Here is a 20,004-nt window from a genome sequence, read left to right as displayed (position 1 = left end):
AGGTCCAGATGATGTCCCATTTTAAAAAACACTGAAATAAGCCTAGGAGTCTTTGCTAAGGACTGGACATGTGAAGCAAAATGGGCTTACATCATCTCTGGCCAACAGTAAGTCTTTTCATTCATTCATTCATTCATTCATTCATTCATTCATTCATTCATTCATTCATTTTCTTGAAGATGAGATGATCTTAATCATCTCAATTTCAGCCGCTTATGAAAACTACAGGCTGCAGGTGTTGATGCCTATCCTAGTTCAATACAGGCCAGAGATACCAGCTCATGGTACAGTAGTAATTGTATTTAAAATGTCAAATATGAGTGTTTTCTGCACTGCAGTTGAGGTCAGATAGGTAGCTCTTCATTTTCAGTGTCCACCACTGTGAAAGTGATTGATCTCTCCGTCATCATGGACAATAGCTCCCTAGGGTGACTAAACAAAAGACGTCTCTGGTTAAATATATTGACTTCTCACTGTCGACACCAGAAAGAGAAATGGACAGAGAGATAAATCTGAAATGCCTCCTTTGCAGTATTGCCAATCAATAAATCAATACATCTTACTGACTGGGCTCCATGAGGACGAATGCATATCGATATCAATCATGGTTACATTTTCAGATGTGGTAGGCGGCAACTTTATTGTATTTTGAGGTTGCGTTGACATTTAAATTTATATAGCATGTGAAATATCTTCCAGGTCATTCATTCATTCACTGTTTTAGTCACTTCCACATTACTATCCTCTGTTGAATGTAATGACGCACAGACACAAACACAGATGTACGTATTAAAAGTAATTTCAGCTCCAAACAAACATCACACAACAATCTTCAATCCATTGAGTTAAGCAACTCACCTGCAGGTAGTGACATGTCCGCGATGAAGGCTTGAGGTCCGTGTGCATCATGGGTTTCTCCAGATTAAGTGATGACTTCCTGTAGGCCTCCTTGGCCTGGCTGACTGTTAGTGTCGACCAGGAGCTCCTCTTCATGAATTTGCCCTCGGGCGCCATGGCCATGCTCTCACAGGCTGAACACTTGACATCGTTGTTACTCTTGGACGTCTTGAGTGACAGGTCTCCAAAGTGGTGACTGTGCATGGAATCAGGGTAGCAGTGGCTGACGTGTTCCACGTGGTGCCGTGACATGACACTGGGTGTTCTGTATGTGCTGTCACTGTCTAGGTTATCGTCGGAGCTCCACCAGCCGCCGGAGCGGTGCTTGCGTTCTTTGCTCTTGCTCCTTTTGCTACTGTGTTTGGTGGAGTGGTGGCCATGATGGTGATAACCTGCTCCTCCTCCACCCCCTCCAACATCACCTTTTGTGCCGTTCATTTTGGATGATCCCTCCAGAGAATGCGACTTGGTGAAGAGCTTCTGGACTGAATGAACGAGGTGTCTGATGCGGCCAGGACTCTCGCTGCGTTGCTCGGTGGTGGTGGACGTGCGCTGGTACTGTAATGTGTGGAAGCCGTCGCGGTGTAGCGGCAGTTGTTTCTCAAACTGGTCTAGCAGGTTAGCGGGAAGGCGGTTGCTCTTGGTGCCGGCGAGATGGGACGAGGCGGCGGCGGCGGCGGCGGCAGCGGTGACCGCCGGAGAAGTGGCGGAGGCTGTGATGGCAGCGCAGTCGTCCCGTGTGGCAGAGTCGTAATACTGAGAGCTGTAGTGCATTCTGGGGAAGGTGCTGCTGGAGATATGGTCAGGCACAGCAGCTGGAGGCATCAGGACGGGGGACATCACCATGCAGTCAGAGTGGATGGAGCTGCGTGGGGAGTAGCGGTGGTGGAAGTCCATGGGACAGCTCTCCGTGGGGCTGAGCAGGTAGGACGAGTGGCGAGAGTCAGAGCCATGGTGAGGGTGGAGGTCGTGACCGTGGGGGTCATAGTCCAAGCCATAGGGTAAAGGAATCTGGTGCTGGGAGCGGCTGCCCGATAAGCCCTTCATGTTCCTGGCTGGATGGAGGCGTCTGCCTTCATTGAACTTTGGAGATGGGGACCAAGGAGAAAACTTCTGGTCTGTTTCAGAGAAGAGAAAAGACAACAATAAAGAAGTGAGATATGTGTGTGCGTTAGAGAGAATTCCTATAAACCGAAAACTGCTGCTCTAAGTCTCCTGACAATTACAAGCAAGAATATGACGGATAAATAATCTTATTAGATCTCCACAACTGTTTGATATTCTCAAATAAAAGAAAACCCTCTCTCAGACACACTTGTGTGTATATTAATATATGCAAATATTCTGACTACTTTATGCTATCCCCATAACAATACATGCCAAGATGCAGACTTGTGAATAGGAGTGAACACTCTAGTAAAGAAGAGATGCTGTTATCCGATGAAAAAAACATATTAAAATATAATTATTTACTACCAACAATTACAAAACCTAATTTAGGTTAGTCCCTAATTAATCTGTCATTTTATTAATCTTGAATGTCTTTTACTGTTGTAATTTAATATACATTTTGTTCGTAATTTTGGTTATTATTAAAAATTAGGACAATAAAGTATAAAACCTGCATGACAAGTACAGAAAAATGTATTAGTATGCAGTAAAATATATCAACATTGACGTGTTAATAAATAGTGGAGATGAAATTATCAGAGTAAATTAGGTGATCGTGCCTCTGCTCAATTTAGGATAACTATTTTAAGTCACTTCTAAAACTGAAATAATGCACCAGATATCTGTACAATATAAAGTATTTTTAAACCAAAATTTTCATTGTCAGAGTATTAAAACTTTACTCATCATCTTTTCTGGAGCCTCGTGCGTCACCTGCACTCACTGAGCCAACTTAGCTGCATTTGACCAATTATTAAGCCACCTCTTTAAAAAGCAAAACTCCAATTTGCCTAAACTAGTTATTCCATTAATTTCTTCATAAACGTATCCCACAGAGATCTTGTACAAAAAAAACAGCTTATTCTCCTCTAATAAATCTGGAATCAATGATAAAAGTATTATTTTTTTCCAGCCCCGCGGTGATAAACCAATTGTTATTAGCAGAACACCTAATTATTTGGAGAGGAGCTGAGCACATCACTGAGCGGTGATCACAAAGAGCAACACGTTTCGTTCTACTTCAAAGAGACTTAAAGATTAGAGAATTTAGTAGTTTCCACATTAGGGTTGTTCTGGCAATTTCAGGAAGGTGGTTAATAGTGGATGCTGCTCAGCCTCCCCTGAGTCTCAGAGCGTGAAGCAAACCCATAGTTTAGTCTACCCTACATTTGTTGTCCAAAATAGTGTGTTATAAAATGCATCGACATTCACTGTTTTGTTTTCTAATTGTGTTCCTCTTACCACTGGAAGCGTGTAGCTCTACTGAATCTCTGTGGTAATTAAACCTGCACCTGTAGTTACCAATCTTTGAGCACATAGTCTGCAAACAAGACATAAGGTTCATAATTAGTGTCTGGGATGTGATATCTATAGGATTAGCTGTTTGTCTGCAGCTTATATTTAATTCCTTTTCTTCCAGGCCTGTATTGCTGGAACCGAGGTAACGTTTCAGCAGAATGTGTCAAAATTAACAGGATTATTAAAAGCATATGGCATCATATTCAGCTTCCTGCATAGCAATCAGAGTCCCCATCTTTGCTGCCAGTAAGCAGTGAAAGCTGGAAGGTAAGCAGGGAGGTGGTGTTGAAGCGGTTTGAGCGTCTGCCATTCCCCTGTAATTAATTACTTTAAGTTCTCTGCAGCAGGAAAACCCCAGTCTGGAACAGTGCACATCGTCTTACATAACATTTGGGATCTCTGATCTCACACCATTTTCAAAGGAGCCAGAAATAAAATGCACTGTTGTCATGGCAACCACTGCTGAAAAAGCCAAGGAACTGTAGTGGGGTTTTTTGAGGTTGTTTGGGGTTTTTTCAGTTCTTACAGAAAAGAGGGAGAGAGACACTCTATATAATGAGATGCAGAACACGGCTGGTTTTAACATATGGGCTGATGTGTTTAGTGCACCATTACAAATTGCACTGTATTTTTCTAGAGTTTAAAGTGTAGTGTAGCTTCCAGGATGTAGATGTCTCTCATCCAGGGTTACGCACATTTACATGATCTCCCTTTGAAATGAATACGTCAGCCAGCGCTCTCATATGTCGTATTTTTAATCCTAAAAATCCATGATCAATGGAATTCTTCTGCATCCTTTGAATATTGGTTTAAAACGAGTAGAAGACATTTAAACACATGGACATTTTTCAGAGGTTGTACATTAAAACACTGTGTGCAGTCGCATACAGTAGATGTAGGACCTATCTTCAGTTTGACTATATTCCACCAGCATTGCTTTATCAGTAAATTCACTGCACAAAAGTACATCAACCTGTTGCTTGGGTAACAAAGGTAAGAAAAGTAGCAGATATTCGCAGAGACAATGTGTGTCTGTGCATGAACATAAATATACCTGCAATATTCCCTTTTGCACAGCACAATGTGGTCTAAGCATTGGACTGTGCCAATATACAGTATTACTGATTCATAGAGAAGCTAAGCATCTTCCAGCACGTTATTCAAATGCAGTTTCACTTACAATAAAACATTTTACGTACAGCATTTTCATTATCTGGTAGGATTAGACTGTCAAATTTTTATAATCCAGCATAAAGTAAGGCTTTAAAGACGAGCTTTAAACCGTGCTTCTAAAACCTTCCTGGTTTCAATATATATGCATGTGTGAGGTCTTCTTTCTTTCAGTGGAACAATCTGTTTTCCCTCCTGCTAAATGAAATAATTTGTTCGTAGATGATACTTAAGTCCTGAAGTTTTAAATTGGCTGTTGAGGCAGCTCTTCAATCTCCTGCAGAATATTCATCTTAATGTTTTGAGCCACTCCACAGTCTGCCTTCAATGCTTGCTTATCTGACTATATTAGTCTTGCAAATTGCTGTAGCGGGTAGTCATGCTGTTGTAGATGTTTCAGAGCATTTTCCACTGACCTAATGCATATTTAAACTTCAGAGGCAAGCAAAAAGTAGATACCGTTCTCCACTTTATATTCAGACCTTAGAGTCATATTGTAGTTTCCAGTCTGAATGTCAAGTATAAAGATTGAACAGCACAACCGCAGTGGTCAAACGTAAGTGAAATCATAATAAAAATGAAGCACACGAAGCATGACACAAATTTGAAGCTCAAGGTGAAGCGTTTCTGAGTTTAAAGTGATTTGTTTGGCGCTATATTGTACAGTAGCTCATTTTTTTAGTGTTAGCCCCCCTGTTTCAACCAGTTGCCATAGCTACCCAGCAACATAAATATTGTGGAATTTGAGGTACACATCCTGGAAGACACTAAACATCTGTTTCCACCCACAGAGCGGTGTCACACTGTAGTATGTGTCACTGCAGCCTGAGCTGCACATCCTGCAGTCACTCCTTTAACATGAGCTCTCTTAAGGTGGTTTAATCATCACATAATAAGCTTTTTACAGACCAATATATCAAAATAGATTGGTCTGTTTCACCATCAACTGTTTAATCACTGGCATAGTCTGTTTGACATAAATCACTTCCCAGAGATGCCGGCAAGAAAATGAAATACCAAGAAGGTGCTGCAATGTTTTCACCTAATGAGTCACTCATTAAAAGAATATAGACTCTGCCTGCAGTGTAATTATCGACTATTACTTAAGCAACTGTCCTTAAAGAGTCACCTTGTGCTTGCAATTCCAGTTCCTGGAATTAAAACAATGATTTTCTGACATTTGTTTTATGAAAATCATCTAAAAACACCTGCAAAGACTTCAGAGCAAAACTCAAGCAGAAGGGGGGAAAAAAAACCTCATGGAGAATACACAAACTGTATTAGAATGATTTCTGAGAGATCGTTTCGTTTTTGTCCAGCTTTGGCAAATTTATTCGCGCTTGAGAGCATTTTGGCAATCTGGCTGCATTATTTTCTACATTTACGGGTTGCATTGTCCTTCAGGAACTCCTTCCTCCCCCAAAGGAGAATGGGAATAAACCTGATTTGGGTAGCTGGTGGTTGTGGTGTGGAACATGAACAGTTTTGTTTTAACTGCACCAAACTCTTAAATGAAACACAATTGCCTGTAGGAGATTTTTCACAGCGAGGATATGAAGGTGGTGGTATCAAGTTACAAGAGTTCATATCATAAAACAACTCGCTTAAGGATGACAACACCAACACTGTCTGCCTGAGGAGGCTTGTGTCACTCAATATTATCATCGGACTTCACAACTCCAGTGAATATATAGCAGCCGTTGTACAACTTTCAGTGTGCGGGGGATGTGGAGTGAAGGAGGGGGGATGCAGGCAGGCTGAAGGAACAGGTGAAATAAACCGTGTCTGAGGCCTGAGTCTGCATCCCCTGCAGGCAGCAGCGGAGGAAAAGGATGAGATACTCAGCGCTGTGTCGGACAACGCCACCCACTGTTCTTACAGCGAGCTGATTCCACCGCGGAGCGCCTTTAACCCCGAATCATCCGCCTGAGGTGACCCACGGAGTATTTCAGACCTTCATGCGGCTACATCGCTTATACTTCACATTCGAGTTCCAGTCAGCAGAAGATGCTTATATGATATGATTGTATTACATAAAACGTGAATAAAAATCTTATCCGTATGACAATTATCAGCGGGAATGTAATTACGGTGACAGCCCTGGAGTAGAGTATGGATTGACATACTTCAGGCAAAAATGTAATTCCTTACTAAACCTTTATGGAGGTGACGATCTGTATGGTAGCTGACGGTGCTTAATGCAAATGCTCCCCCGATGCCATGATTGATTTTTTTTTTCCTATGTTCTATGAATGCTAATACTCCCTCTTGGCTCTTTAAGAGCTCACACTGCAAGTCCATGAAACATTGATGAGAGCTTTTTCCTGTTATCACAGCTCAGGCAACAGCTATTGTGTCGCACGATCAACAGGCTTCCCCCCCCTCTACCTTAAATTTGCTTTTGTCAGCACCTGACAGAAATGCCACACACCGCGAGGGAGGGGTTACAGCTAGCACAAAGAGGAAAAAAAAAGGGAACGGGGAAAAGCTCTCAGGGAAACCATCGGCTTCTGGATGCTAAGTTAAAACCGCCACTATGCTATAGTCAGCACCTGGCCAGCATTTCCCAAGACGGTTGCGTAACTTGGAATAAATTAGGCCTTCCTCCTCCACACCAATGCACAGCTAAGTAATGCCGGAGGGAGGAACAGAGCAACAGGAGGCCAAACTGTAGAGCGTGAATCACTCAGTTGAAAAATAACATCGTTGAGTTAAGTAATCGATCGCCGTTGAGCAAAAGCATCCGTTCTTAGTCGTTATCGCTCAGTTTTCCAAGAGGACAAGTCACCTTCCGCTTAGAGACAAAACCAGGTCTGCAACAAGGTTGGAGGATGATTCGCATAAAGGCTCTTGAAGAAGTTTCATTGCTAATCAGGGTATTGATGTCACTGTAAGAGATTGCCAGCTTTTTAAAACCTCAACATTTACACAGTCAAGGAGATCAGAGCCACACAAACTACTTGTATAAAGAACCTGTTGTTTTAGGCTTTAACAACCGGTGAAACAAACTAAATTTTTCATTCCACTTCAACACCTATTTTACCTCAATCAGAACAATTTTCACCTCCAGCTGTACTACATCCGCCGCTTTGCATCATCCTGCGTGTTACTCTTTCAAATCAGCCGTACTTTTACAAGGAAATCTGTTCAGATGAAGAAATACTCCCGCTGTAATCATTTGATTCAATTTTTTTTTTTTTTTTACAGTTGTATATCAAAATTCTTTTTGGAATGAAATAGCCAAAGCATCTCGCTGTTAAGGAAGGTATAACTCCAGCAGCAGTGTAGACGCAGCAGAAGGGAGACAGTTTTTAAATCACAACATATTTTTATTCATACGCACGGGGACAGCAGCAAACATTATATAAGCGGAAAGAGGTTTAGATCCCACAAAACAAGACAAAATCACATTCCGTTGGATGTAGCTTTGCAGCAGAGGCTGCAGTTCACCTTTTGATATATCCACCCACTCCCTCCCACTGCTGCTGCTCTCTCCTCGGCAGGCAGATGCTGGCTGATGTTGATGCAATGCCACAAACTCTGGACACAACCTCAGCGTCTTCTCTACGCCCATCAGTTGACAAAAAACGCCAAACAGGAAGCTTAAAGTCCATCACTCCTCACTGCGCAGCACCCTCTAAAGCCGCCCACGCTGCATTGATTTTACACGAGGTAGGGGCCTTGAGCTGTCGCATTCAATGCTCTCATAGTTCATGCAGTCTTTGAAAACGTGTGTAATATGTGCGCACGCCATACTGTAAATGTAATAATAGTAGAAGTATGAAATTATTAATTTATGTCTAACCTGAGCCAATTTAATGAATTATAGCAGACATGTGAGATGACTAGAATAATATAATCCCTTCCTTAATAGAACTAATGCTAACACTTCCTGTCTTTCAGGCGATACACTAAAATATACCATCGCTGATATACAACATGAACAAATAAAAAGCCAGGTCGGAGGCGTAAGTTTGGCAGCTTGCCTCTTCTCATTCAGGCCTTGCAGCCAATGTTGACACATCTCCATGGAAACTGCTCCTATGCACAGAATGTAGTTGCATGTAGAGGTTTCAATTTTATCAGCGAGTCTGAGTTTGAGTATTGGATTATTTATTAACACTGTAAACTTATTAGTTAAGCTCATAGTTTGAAATACATTTTTCAATAAACTTTTTAGATGTTGATCCATGGCAACAACAAGCTAGAAAAAATAGTCCAAACTGGATGTGTGCTACATAAAACACATGAAAAACTGAAGAAATGAAACAGGCTTGAACATTAAACATGTTTTGTTTCTTGGATTACATCCATTTATTCTCATTTAGGTGGAAAATATGAATACATTTTAATATTTTTATGACTTCACTTTAGAAGCTTGTAGTAAAGTTTGAAAAAATTCAAGTAATTGCTTCAACTCTACACACAAACCTTATTTAGTCAGAAAATATGTGAGTTTAATTTATTAAAGTCAGATCGAGCAGCTGTTTTCCATCTGCCCTTAAATACGCTGTATGTTTACAAGCTCTGGAGGTGTCCAACAATTTACAATGATTCAATATACATTCAACTTACTGTGGTATTCATCCATGTAGCTGATTGTCTTTAATTTATATTCATGTACTCATTCTGCACCGACTGCAGCTGATGCACCATGGACAGCACACAATTTAATCGCTTGTTTGTTCCAAGCATTTTTGTAGGGCTTCCAGGAAGTAGCGGAAGCCCAGGCATTTTGAGGACAAGGATGGATGATGCAAACCAAAAAAAAGAAGTTTTTCTGATTTCCTGGCTGCCGACGTGTTCCGTTGTGGTTCTGGGGAGGATTTCCACATGTGGGAATTCTGAGGTGCACCATTCTCTTAATTAGCTTGTTTTGTGTTGTACCACTCCATCTGAGGCAGGAGTGAATGAGAGGAAGGAAAAGAGAGGCAGATAAAGGCTAACGGGGGGAACTCTGCCATAAATGCAGCAAAGTTGAGCATTAATATGACCAGCCAAATGTGACGTATATGGAATAGCGAGGACAGAATCAAGGCGTGTTTCACTATCCAGTAAACAGTAACATCTCTGGAGCTCTTGATGCAAACAGTGCTGTGCAGGAAGGTCCGTGTTGTTACCGTCTATTTCATTATTCAGGATTTCACACATTCCTCCATTAATTGTTTTTTTAACAATATACGAGCTTATTTGCCTCAGGTAGAATGACGTTATCCCTTAAGCCAAAGAGCTGAATGTCCCTGCTGCTGTTAGTTGCTGCATCCTTAGCATCATTGTGCTTGTAGCCTGACAGTAGAGCATCTCAGGTATTGATCGGTAGTCATATTTATGACAAATTGGGTATAAATATGCATCATCTGCATGAGGTACAGCTCTTGCATTGATTTACCTTAAACACCCTAGAAATACAGTCTGCGACCCAGAGCACAGAGAAGCTGAGGTTGTACTGTACATGTGCGTCTACGAATCAGGGATATATTCGAGTTATTTATCCTCTGACTTTCTGTTTCAGAAGTAATCTTTGATTATATCAGTTGTAAATTTAAACAGTAGTACCTTGAAATACAAGTTTAATTCCTTCGTAACTCAAATTTTCCCATTTAAAATAAATAACTAAAACCATTTAATCTGTTCCACCATTGTAAAAAAGTCCCAAATTATGAGAAACAACATATTTTTATCGACCAATATGCATGCATAAATCGTATGTCGAACAGCTCACAAGGTTCCACTTTACCAGTTAGAGCCAACTCCAAAGATCGCACTCATTTACTCACAGTCTAGCTGTCTCTTTTCAGATCAGCCTCTTGTCTCCTTCCAGAAATCTTCACTACAGATGAGTCATTTTTACTTATTAATAAGGGTCAGTGAGGGTTTACAAGAACTTGAGTTATAACTATAAGTTGCAAACCCCGGTGCCCATCTGTGTGGTGATGAGGACACTGGACATCCTCCGTGGACGTTTTTTTCCTTTAACCATAGCAACACCTGCACGACTGTCAGCGTGACGCCTTTAAATCTTAAGCTTTGTCTCTTCCACATGACGGAGCAGGCAGCTGTTAACAACTCTGAGAAGCCCCCACTGATTTTCCCTGCATTAGACAGTTATATGGAATATATTAGCATAAATTAAATATGCTTGACCATCCTAAAAGTGGACATATACTATACTGAAATTGAATAATTGATACATCTTAGTGTGTCTCAACTGAAGGTCATTTCAATATGGCGTCCAAACGTTTGAAAAACTGTCTTGGTTACTCCTTGTCTTTTGCTAATTTCTTATATTTTGCTACCAGATCAATCAAGATGAATATTTAGAAATTGATTTCAACCTAATAACAAGGCATTTACCTCCAATATTGAAACTGGAATCTATGCCAACACAATATAATATGTCGATGTTTAATCAAACCACAGACTGAAGTTAACTACTGCTTCCAGTTTATAAGACAGGCATAAAAATAAAGAGGAGGCAGGAGCTGCATGCCAAATACGAATAATGACCACTATTACTAGGAATATGATTCATGAGTTGCTGTTCTATTAGATTTACAAGGTTTAATATGCCAATATTATGTGTGTTGTTTGCTCACCAGTCCCTGGGGTTCCAGGTTTATGTTGACTCTATGCAAATACAGCATTAAAAACACAAACAGGAGACTCGTTTCTAAAGGCTTTCCCTGTATGAGGAAATAACTGCTGAAATATGAAGGATTGCGCTTGTATTTTTTTGCATCAGAGAGGACGCCTTGAGCTCCGCTGCTGATTAAGTGCAGTTCTTTCTAATTAATGAAAAGGGGTATACATAATCTACAAGATAGCCCAATACAATTCAGAACTGCATTCAATTTGTCTTTACAATCTCCCGGTAAGCTCTGCAAGAAAGGTTGCTTGTAGATTATTCATTATCACTGTCCCTTTGTCATGAAAGAATTCCCAGATTACGTCTGGAATAAAAGCAACAGGAAGACGTCAGATGTGACAAATGCAAAGAAACTACATGTGAAAGTAATTCATTTAATAGTCCAATCATTGTGTCATTTCCACTGCAGTGTTATGATGCTAATAATCATCTTAAAATGCTGGACATCAAATTTGAAAGGATTTGCTGCGACACCTAGAATTTTTTTTTTTTTTGCTGTCTCATAGCAACCGTTTCCCTAAACTGCACTATTTTTAGTTAAGCACTTGACTTCGAACTTCACACGCTTATGACATGGATTCCTTTCATCACTGGAATAATAGGAATTTAATATAATCTCGTCAAGTGTGTATTTCTGTATCCATCTGGGGGAAAGGAAACAGTTTAATTAAATTACTCTTTGTTTATGCGATCTTCTCACTCATACAGAGCCATTAAAATAGATAGACAATTTAACGCCATTGTAGGGAACGGATGACATAAATCAGCTGAATAACGAGGCTGGATAACGTGTGGTGTAACACCACGGTACTGTATTGAGTTCCTTCAGCATCACATTGATAAAGACTGGAGGATCTGGAGACACAGGTGCATCACAATGGCCTTCTGATAGGTGGCGTTATTATCATCTTATCGTGTCTACAGCAGGTATTGCGTTGTTTCCTGCTCCAGCTCTCCTGCCGCTCTTTGAGAGAAAATTGGGGGTGTGTTGACCGCTGTCAGCTGTAAGCTTTATTTACACCGTCTGTTTTTCTCTTTTTAGAACATGTGAAATAACTTCCCTCTGACTCACTAAGCCTATTCCTCCATCTGTTTGTCCCTCTTTGTACGATATCTGTGTGTGAGTGTGTCTTCCTCGTCCGACACCACTGCTGCATCGAGGGCTGAGGTTTGTTCGTACTGAACGCTGAAATCGTTGCATCCTCACCGAGACGCTGGGGAATATTTTAGCAGTTGCATCATTCAATTGCAGCAGAGTTAACAAGAGCATTTATAACAGTCTGATTGTCCCTTCTCTCTTATTTCCCAATTAACACACCACTTGATCACTATATTTTTAATGAAAGCACTTGTGGTCATCAGACAATAACAGTTTTTTTTCCTGCAGTCACGCTCATTGTCACATAACACGTGTGCCATTGTCAGCAAACTTGAACTCCGTCCAACCATAATCAAGAGTTCCAGGAGGGTAGATCTCATATTAACATGTAAATACACATTGTTTTCATGTATCGCAGCACAGGGAGAGAAGTGCACAAATCTGAGTGCACAAAGGGCACAACACCCCTGAATTCAAAATTTTATCCTGACCTACTTTCATAGGTCAAGGTCATTTAATAAAAGACCCATCATCCAACATGTAACTGATGCATTCTGTTTGTTGTGAGGTTTCAGAGATGAGTACTTGAAAAGGTATAAAAGTAAAAATGTGACTTTGACCTAGTTTTTTCAAGGTCAAGTTTGTAATCTAATTTTGTTCCCCTTGCCTCCCTGAATATAACGCCTTTTGTTTCATTTATCTATCTTATCCGGTTTCAGAGATATGTGCAAAAATATCTCAGGATAGAAAATATCTCCGACCATCGATCAAAGGTAGTGCTTTGATCTATGGTCTTACTCGCACTCCGCACTGGCCTTCTCCTTCATCTTTCAATCTTATCCAGTTCCTGAGTGTACAAAAGTTGAAATTTGACCATGACCTTCTCAAGGTCAAGGTCATCATTTCGTTTTCATCCCCTTTGCCACCCGACTAAAGCGTTTTTTCTTTCATCTTCTTTACATGACGTTGAGAAAACTAGGTCAAGGTAAAATTTCGGATAAGATACAGTCGAAAGATGAAGGAGAAGGCCAGCGTGAGTAAGACCATATACACTAGCTTTGATCTATGGTAAAAGCCAGTGCATAGCTTTGACCTACCCTGAAAGGTCAAAGCTTGTAGTTTTGCTTGTTTTGATTCTTATGTCGTCCCACCTTTGATTTACACTGAAGGCTTATAACATGCCTTTTGTTATTAAAATGTTGACGTGTGCAGTTTTAAACTGTTTCTCGAGTCCTGTGGCATTTTCTTGTTCAATTACGCCTGAAAATTGTATTAAATCTCCTGACGTTACTGCGTCCCCACACTCTCTAACCGACCAAACTCGGCTTGACTCTTACGTTCCCTGGAATGATTAATTGCTGCCGTGGTGTGAGGTTAGAACCAACTTAATTACAGGAATAAACAAACAACCTGTAACCTCCTTATGCATTACTGATACTGTGCATATTGCTCTATGAAAGGGGAAAACGCGGCTCCATATCTGGAGCGCTATCTAGGTTTGTTTTGGGCTGATTTGTTTGTGCCACACATCGATTTCACCTCAGGGAAAGTGATTTATCAGAATTATCGAAAGACGCCAGACACCAGGTGCATAAATAAGAAGGCAGTGCAACCTTCATTTAATTCAGTGGCCCTCCTCTTTGTACCTGCGTGCACGTTCATTATATTACAGACAAGCATCTTACGGTCTTCACATACTGTATATTCGTTCACATTTTACAGATTGCATGTCAAAAATAACGCCCAAGGTTCACCTTAATTTCTTAAACATTATAATGAAAATTTGCTTTTGTAAATCAAGGTCTGTTTGGTCCAGCATCACACATACTTCAAAAATTCCTCTGTGATTGCGCCATTAAATCAACACTACCCCTAGGAATATTTGAGTTTTACAGACTGTCATGAAATGAGCTGCTGGGAAAATGAAAAATTCTTCCACACGCTGCAAGAATAAAACCAATTTGAGTGTATTCCAAGTTTCCGTCTTGCCCTGTTTAATTAAGCATCTAACTGAGTGGGATATTGTGCAAAATGTTTCAATGGCATTCGTTGTGTTTCTAGGAAAAGATAACGAGTCACAATAAGTCTTTTGTGTTGCTAAGCCAATGCCAAAATTAAAGTAGCAGCTTTCATTGACGTCTTATATTTTGTCTAAACATCTCGTAACGCGCGGTATGAGATTCTATCAAAGACGTCGGATTAAAGGATTCATCGTGTCTTCTTCAAATGTTCCTCCAGTGGAAACACAACATGGCCACGTGACGCAGTTTTCACAGTTTGGGTTGTTGTGTTTTTTTCACAGTAAGCTGGACGTTTCTCTTCAAGCGAGTTGGGAGAGTTCCAGCATCTTATTAATTTGTTGTCTTCTGGCTGCCTCACATTTAAATGCACACTATGGTTTCGTCTATAAAACAAATACAGCAACTATTATTATTTATAAGTCGAGTAAAATGATGTAAACTTCATTTTTATTTTTCGTTTATTTTTTCTAAACAAAAGTATACTTGAAAAATGGCGTAACCCTAAACAACGGAAGCTGATTTACCAGTATAAAAAAAAAAAGAGCTTCACACAGAAAATGTGAGTTGCCTTGATGGAGGTGTTTGCTGTCTAGTTTTAAAAAGACATTTTAAAGTCGTTTCGGGGAGTTTGTCAAGTCTGAGAGAATAGGAAGTGAGTCATAGTTAGATGATACAAAATAGCAGGAATTGATGTCACATATCGTAATGGTATTGTCTGGGTATAATAACGTTTGTACATAGAATATGTACAAACGTTATATACGTATGTACATACATGCATAACAGTTTTGTGCATGTTTTAGTGATAAAATATTCATTTTTTGCTTTAACAAAAACTTTTCTACGGTAACAATATTCAACAACAAAAGCCAAGACAACAGATGACCTTTCGGTTCCACAGCATCCGTTTCTTTCTATTTAACTGGCTTCTACTTCTTCAAACCATCCTGTAGGCATTACAGCATATTGATCTTGCACAAAAAGTTCATCAATAACTCCGTAATCTCTTTCTGTACTTCTACTTTCTCCTTAACTATAGAGGGAAAAAAAAGTTTGCAACCTTCTTGGAAACTCCAGGGCAGGCATGCTGGCTCAGTAGTGAAAATATAATGTATTCAGTATTCAAACACCCACAGCAGAAGTTCAAGGAACTTAGCCTTCACTGTGGCTTTTTTTTTTTTTTTTAAAATATGGGAATCCTTCACAAAAATGCTGAAGTGGTTGCCAGGCAACACCAGAAATGTCAGTGAGAGATGGTTTGCAAGACAGGACTCAGTTACAACGTTGCGCTCATCCTAATCACATCCTAAACGAAGCACTCAGAAATTAAGAGAGTGGAAGCGCTAAGGAGTTAAATACAGTTCATCGCACAGCAGCAGATTCTATATTTTGAGCTCATGTCCAAACCAGTCACTCTGACGGATTACCTGTTCCTCCTGATAATTAAACCTCACGCCGCTGCTGTGTCACTGAGCATTGAGCTCATTAATGAGCTATAAGAACCTGCTAAATGTGCCATAAATGGTTGTGCAGGCATTAATGATCAAACACATCAGACTGCACATCATATCTTTATCTCTTTATCTCTGCTTTTCATGGTTGCCCTCCATCCTGGTATTTGGATTTGTGAGAGGAACTAAGCATTACATCTTTTTTTTTTTTCCCCTTAACATCAAACAGCATCACCGCCTGAGTTTAGAAATGTGGGATTTAATTGACGGACCCTTAAGTGACGCAGCAAAAGTCTTTTTTCTTCACCAACTTTTTTATTATTTTATAAAAGTAAAAGCTTTTGACAGCAAAAGCCAAGATAAAAAATGAAGTGTGATGACCTCGGCTGTCAGCTGAGCGCCTACCCCTCCATCCTCCATCCCCCTGAGAAGGAAAAAATAGGCAGTGGAAGCTCACAGACAGTGGCGATAGACACTAGGATTACTCTCAACACTATAAAAAGGCTGGGGATGTAATTTAACCATTGGCTTTAGCGACACCAATTGTTTTTAAGGTGGTTTGTTAGCTTTATTAGATGTCGAGAAAGAACAGAGGAATGGAAGAGGAACTGCTGGTGTGGCATCAACACAGCAAAATGTGAAACTGGCTTTAAAAAGAAACCTCAAGCGTTTCTGTTTTTACAGTTTAAAAACGCGCCTTGGGGACCTGAAGGCTTTGACACGGTAAATAAATCAAAACACACCCACATCACATATATAAAGACTGTACACACAACCAGAGGCCTGTATGTTCAATCTAAGGATTAGAAGTAAATGTGAGCTTTGGAGGTGACCTTTAGCCATCTCATGACAGCATTTCAAGTAAATAAAATCTGCCATCGACCCTGTATTTTCCATCTACGATGGCTTTTGACCGCTCGTCATAAGTGACCACGAGGCTCTATTGCTTGTTATGTCGTGTGTTTTGTCTGGAAGATTACGGAAATTTCTTGAAACAGAATCTGAATCAATTCCTTCAACATTTGCAAGAAAAGGCCTTTATTTATTTTTTGTGAACATAAAAATACCTAAACATGGACATTTCTTAATCCTGATCTGAGACCTTAAAATAAATATTCCGAAAGGGGGTCAAAATGTAGGGAGCAACATTCTCACTGATATATAACTGAGATAATGTAGATTAGCAGTCATTTAAATACAGCATACAATAGGATCACCCTTGATGCAACAATACAGCATCTGAAGATCACGGTGGTGAACTCATGTGCTCTCTGACTGTGTTCTAGTTAATCCAGTATACACCATGGTGATAAATGACCTTTCCAGAAGTGGTTTCTTTTGTATAGGTGCTGCAATTAGCTACATAGCCCATCTCCATTGTGCATATATGACTGGCGTTATTGTTTGTTTCAAGCACAGGATGCTGCGGAAGAGAATGGTTACAGGGTCAGACGACTTTTGCAGAGACCAGATGAGTGATGTACTGCTAGTGCTGTCACAGCTCCCACTGGCCTAATCGAGGCAGGTAGATTAGTTAATGGCCCTCCAAATTGTCCATCTTTGAATAACCTTGCAGACTAGATTGGAACTCCAGTTTGTCAAGGAGAATCATTGTGCGACCGAGCTGCTACACCTGTGAAAATGGGCTATATTGACAGCTAATGGTATGAGCTTCATTATTTTAAAATGTAAAAAAACGAGACTCGCTGTCCTGCAGCGTGATTCCTTCAGGTGCGGTGGCAGTTCGCCGGTCCTTTCTCAATCTTTGGTGAGCGAAAGGAATGAAAATTGTTAGTGTGACAGGTTCTAATTTTAGTCGGGCACAGCACAGCTCTTCCCAACACGACAGGGACAAAAAAATGTCAGAATTTACTTCTGTCACATTCAAAACCACTAAATTTGAACAGCCTAGCGAATGAGGCAGAAAGCACTTCAAGTGTGGTTTTTTTTTTTTTTTTTTAGCAGCTTAAATGCACCAAGATAGCCGGTCCAAATCAACAATCTGATTCATTACAGTGTTTCTACAGAACGAATGGACAGCTGGCAGCAAGACTTCATGTCACACAGACGGGCCTGTCCAGCCCAGCCTCCCCGCAAGGTCACAGCTAGTCTCTCGCAGATCACTGGCATGAGAGCAGCAGATGGTGGCGAAATGATGGCCTATCATTACTCATCCGACAGAGATGGCTGTCCGTGGTCAAAAGAGGCGTGTGAGGACCCTGCTATTTGCTGTTCTCAAGTTGTTTCATGGGAGTAAACGATGAAACTGGCAGCGCAAGAACATCTCCGATGAATCGGTGCATTTAAAACAAGACCCAACGAGAAATATTTTCTGTTATCGACCGTCTCAGATTTCAAGACTGATAAACACAGCTATCATATCTCATGTATGTAGTTTAAAGACGCAGGAAGCCTGTATTTAAAACCCACACAGGTGTAGTTAAATATTGTTCTACCTCTAAACCAGCAGAAGATATGAAGCAAAACTATTTCAGGCAAACAACTTCAACTACACTGAGCACAATCTTAACATGAGAGGAACGGAGAAGCCTGTAGGACGTCACATCTTCACTGGTTTATAAGTCATGTCTGCACTGGAGGCAGCAGCACTGGACTAACTGGGCAGACTGGGTTCTGTTTCAGATGTCTGTTTTAGGGAATGAACGTTCACAGTCAAGTAGATAATTGCTCAGTCAGCGGTGCAACTCATCAAATTACTGCCACGTGGAAGTTAAATTCTTACTCACCCGCCTTTTAAAGCAAGAGAGATATTATATAATTTCCAACACCTCTAATTACAAAGACAGTGTAGCCATATTAACTGTGTTGTCCAATTCTATGATAAATTAGCACTATTTGCTTCCGTTGCAGTATTGTTTGCCAAAGTCATTAAGAAAGAAATTAATTTGCTTATTGTGAGGATTATTATGTATTTGTACCCTATTTTTAATGACTTGTGTTTTCAGAATAGAGAAACTGACTTGAGACATTGAAGAAGATGTTGGGGTTTTTTTTATAGCACAGACATTAAGAACCCCTATCACCAAAACTTGATCACCTTTCATCAACATCCATCAGTCGTCTGGTAGAAGACGTGGACTTTCGGTATTCTGACTGTGTGACTCACTCTCTTAGGGAGCGTTTAACTTCCACTGCTGAAACTTTAAAAGACGTCTTCAAATTGCATGTTAAAAAAGAAAAAATTACAGGCTGAACTGATAGACTTAACTTTTTGGAAGAGCATAACGTAACACACTGCTTTTTGGTCCTTTCTGCGCCTCTTTATCTCGATGTGTGGGGGAAAAAAAAAAACGTTGTGGGATGTTCTGATCATCACTGATATGCCTACTTTGTCCCAATTCATGCTTTTTTCCATTTGTAAATTATTGAATTAAACTTGAACTGACTAGTCTTTATATTTCTTGACAGAACCGACTGTTGTCTACTTTTTTGCATTTTATAAAATGACTCAGAACAGCAGACTAAGCAGAGTATCCCATACATAATTGTCACCAGCAACACTCTCCAGCTCTTCCTGGCAGATTCTGCCGTTTTCCCATAATGGATGGGATATAAAATCCCTCCAGTGACTTCTGGGTCTTTCCCATGGTCTCCTCTCCTTTGGATGCGCCCAGAAAACATCCAAATGGGGGCACCCAGACCAGGACGTATCCTCAAGTGAGTCATTTTGACGCAGCGGCTCTCGTCCGATTCCTTTCTAGAGAATTTCATTTTTAAGGCAGCTTCACCTTCTTTATTTTCCTTCACTTTGTTCTCCAGGTCTGAGTCTTCAACATCCTGCTGAGGTGTTTTCATCAGCCATTCTTTTCCACACATGAGCTGCAGCATGCCACGCGTACTCAAGAGTAATTTGTCAAAGCAATCCGGTATTCAACGGAATCCGTTTCACTACAGTGACAGAATATTTTAATCTAGATGTTGCTGAGGGAAATTTCACAAGTGTGTACTCTGTGTTCCACACAGTGATATTTCTTATTGTGCCAAACTGTAGTCAAAATAGTAAGCTTTTCTCCCAAGAGCATCTTTGCTGGGAGCATTACTGCTGTGAAAGGTTTGGTAGATAACATCTCCAGAGGCAAATATGATTGCAAATGATGATAAGTGGGCCGTTCATCTAAATTAAATGGAACATGTATGACTTAAAGTATTTTGTAATATGATTTCCTGCAAATAGATTCAAAAGCAGCTCTTAGGGAAAATCTAAATTCGATTGTATTGATGCTTGAGCAT

At 40.3% G+C, this 20,004-nt stretch overlaps 1 protein-coding gene across 1 annotated transcript in view; it reads right to left on the bottom strand.

Moving 5' to 3' along the window:
* The window catches only part of dlgap2b (discs, large (Drosophila) homolog-associated protein 2b), a 42,289-nt gene that overhangs the window by 12,536 nt on the left and 9,749 nt on the right, over positions 1 to 20,004 (bottom strand). Inside the window, exon 2 of the mRNA XM_068342288.1 lies at positions 859 to 2,015. Coding sequence (XP_068198389.1) covers positions 859 to 1,944 — 1,086 coding nt within the window. The 5' untranslated portion in view covers positions 1,945 to 2,015. The remainder of the gene's footprint in view (positions 1 to 858; positions 2,016 to 20,004) is intronic.

This window comes from Antennarius striatus, chromosome 19, assembly GCF_040054535.1.
Source record: "Antennarius striatus isolate MH-2024 chromosome 19, ASM4005453v1, whole genome shotgun sequence".
Lineage (NCBI taxonomy): Eukaryota > Metazoa > Chordata > Actinopteri > Lophiiformes > Antennariidae > Antennarius > Antennarius striatus.
Note: the sequence above shows the minus strand (reverse complement) of the source record. Positions and strands in the feature narration are given on the sequence as shown.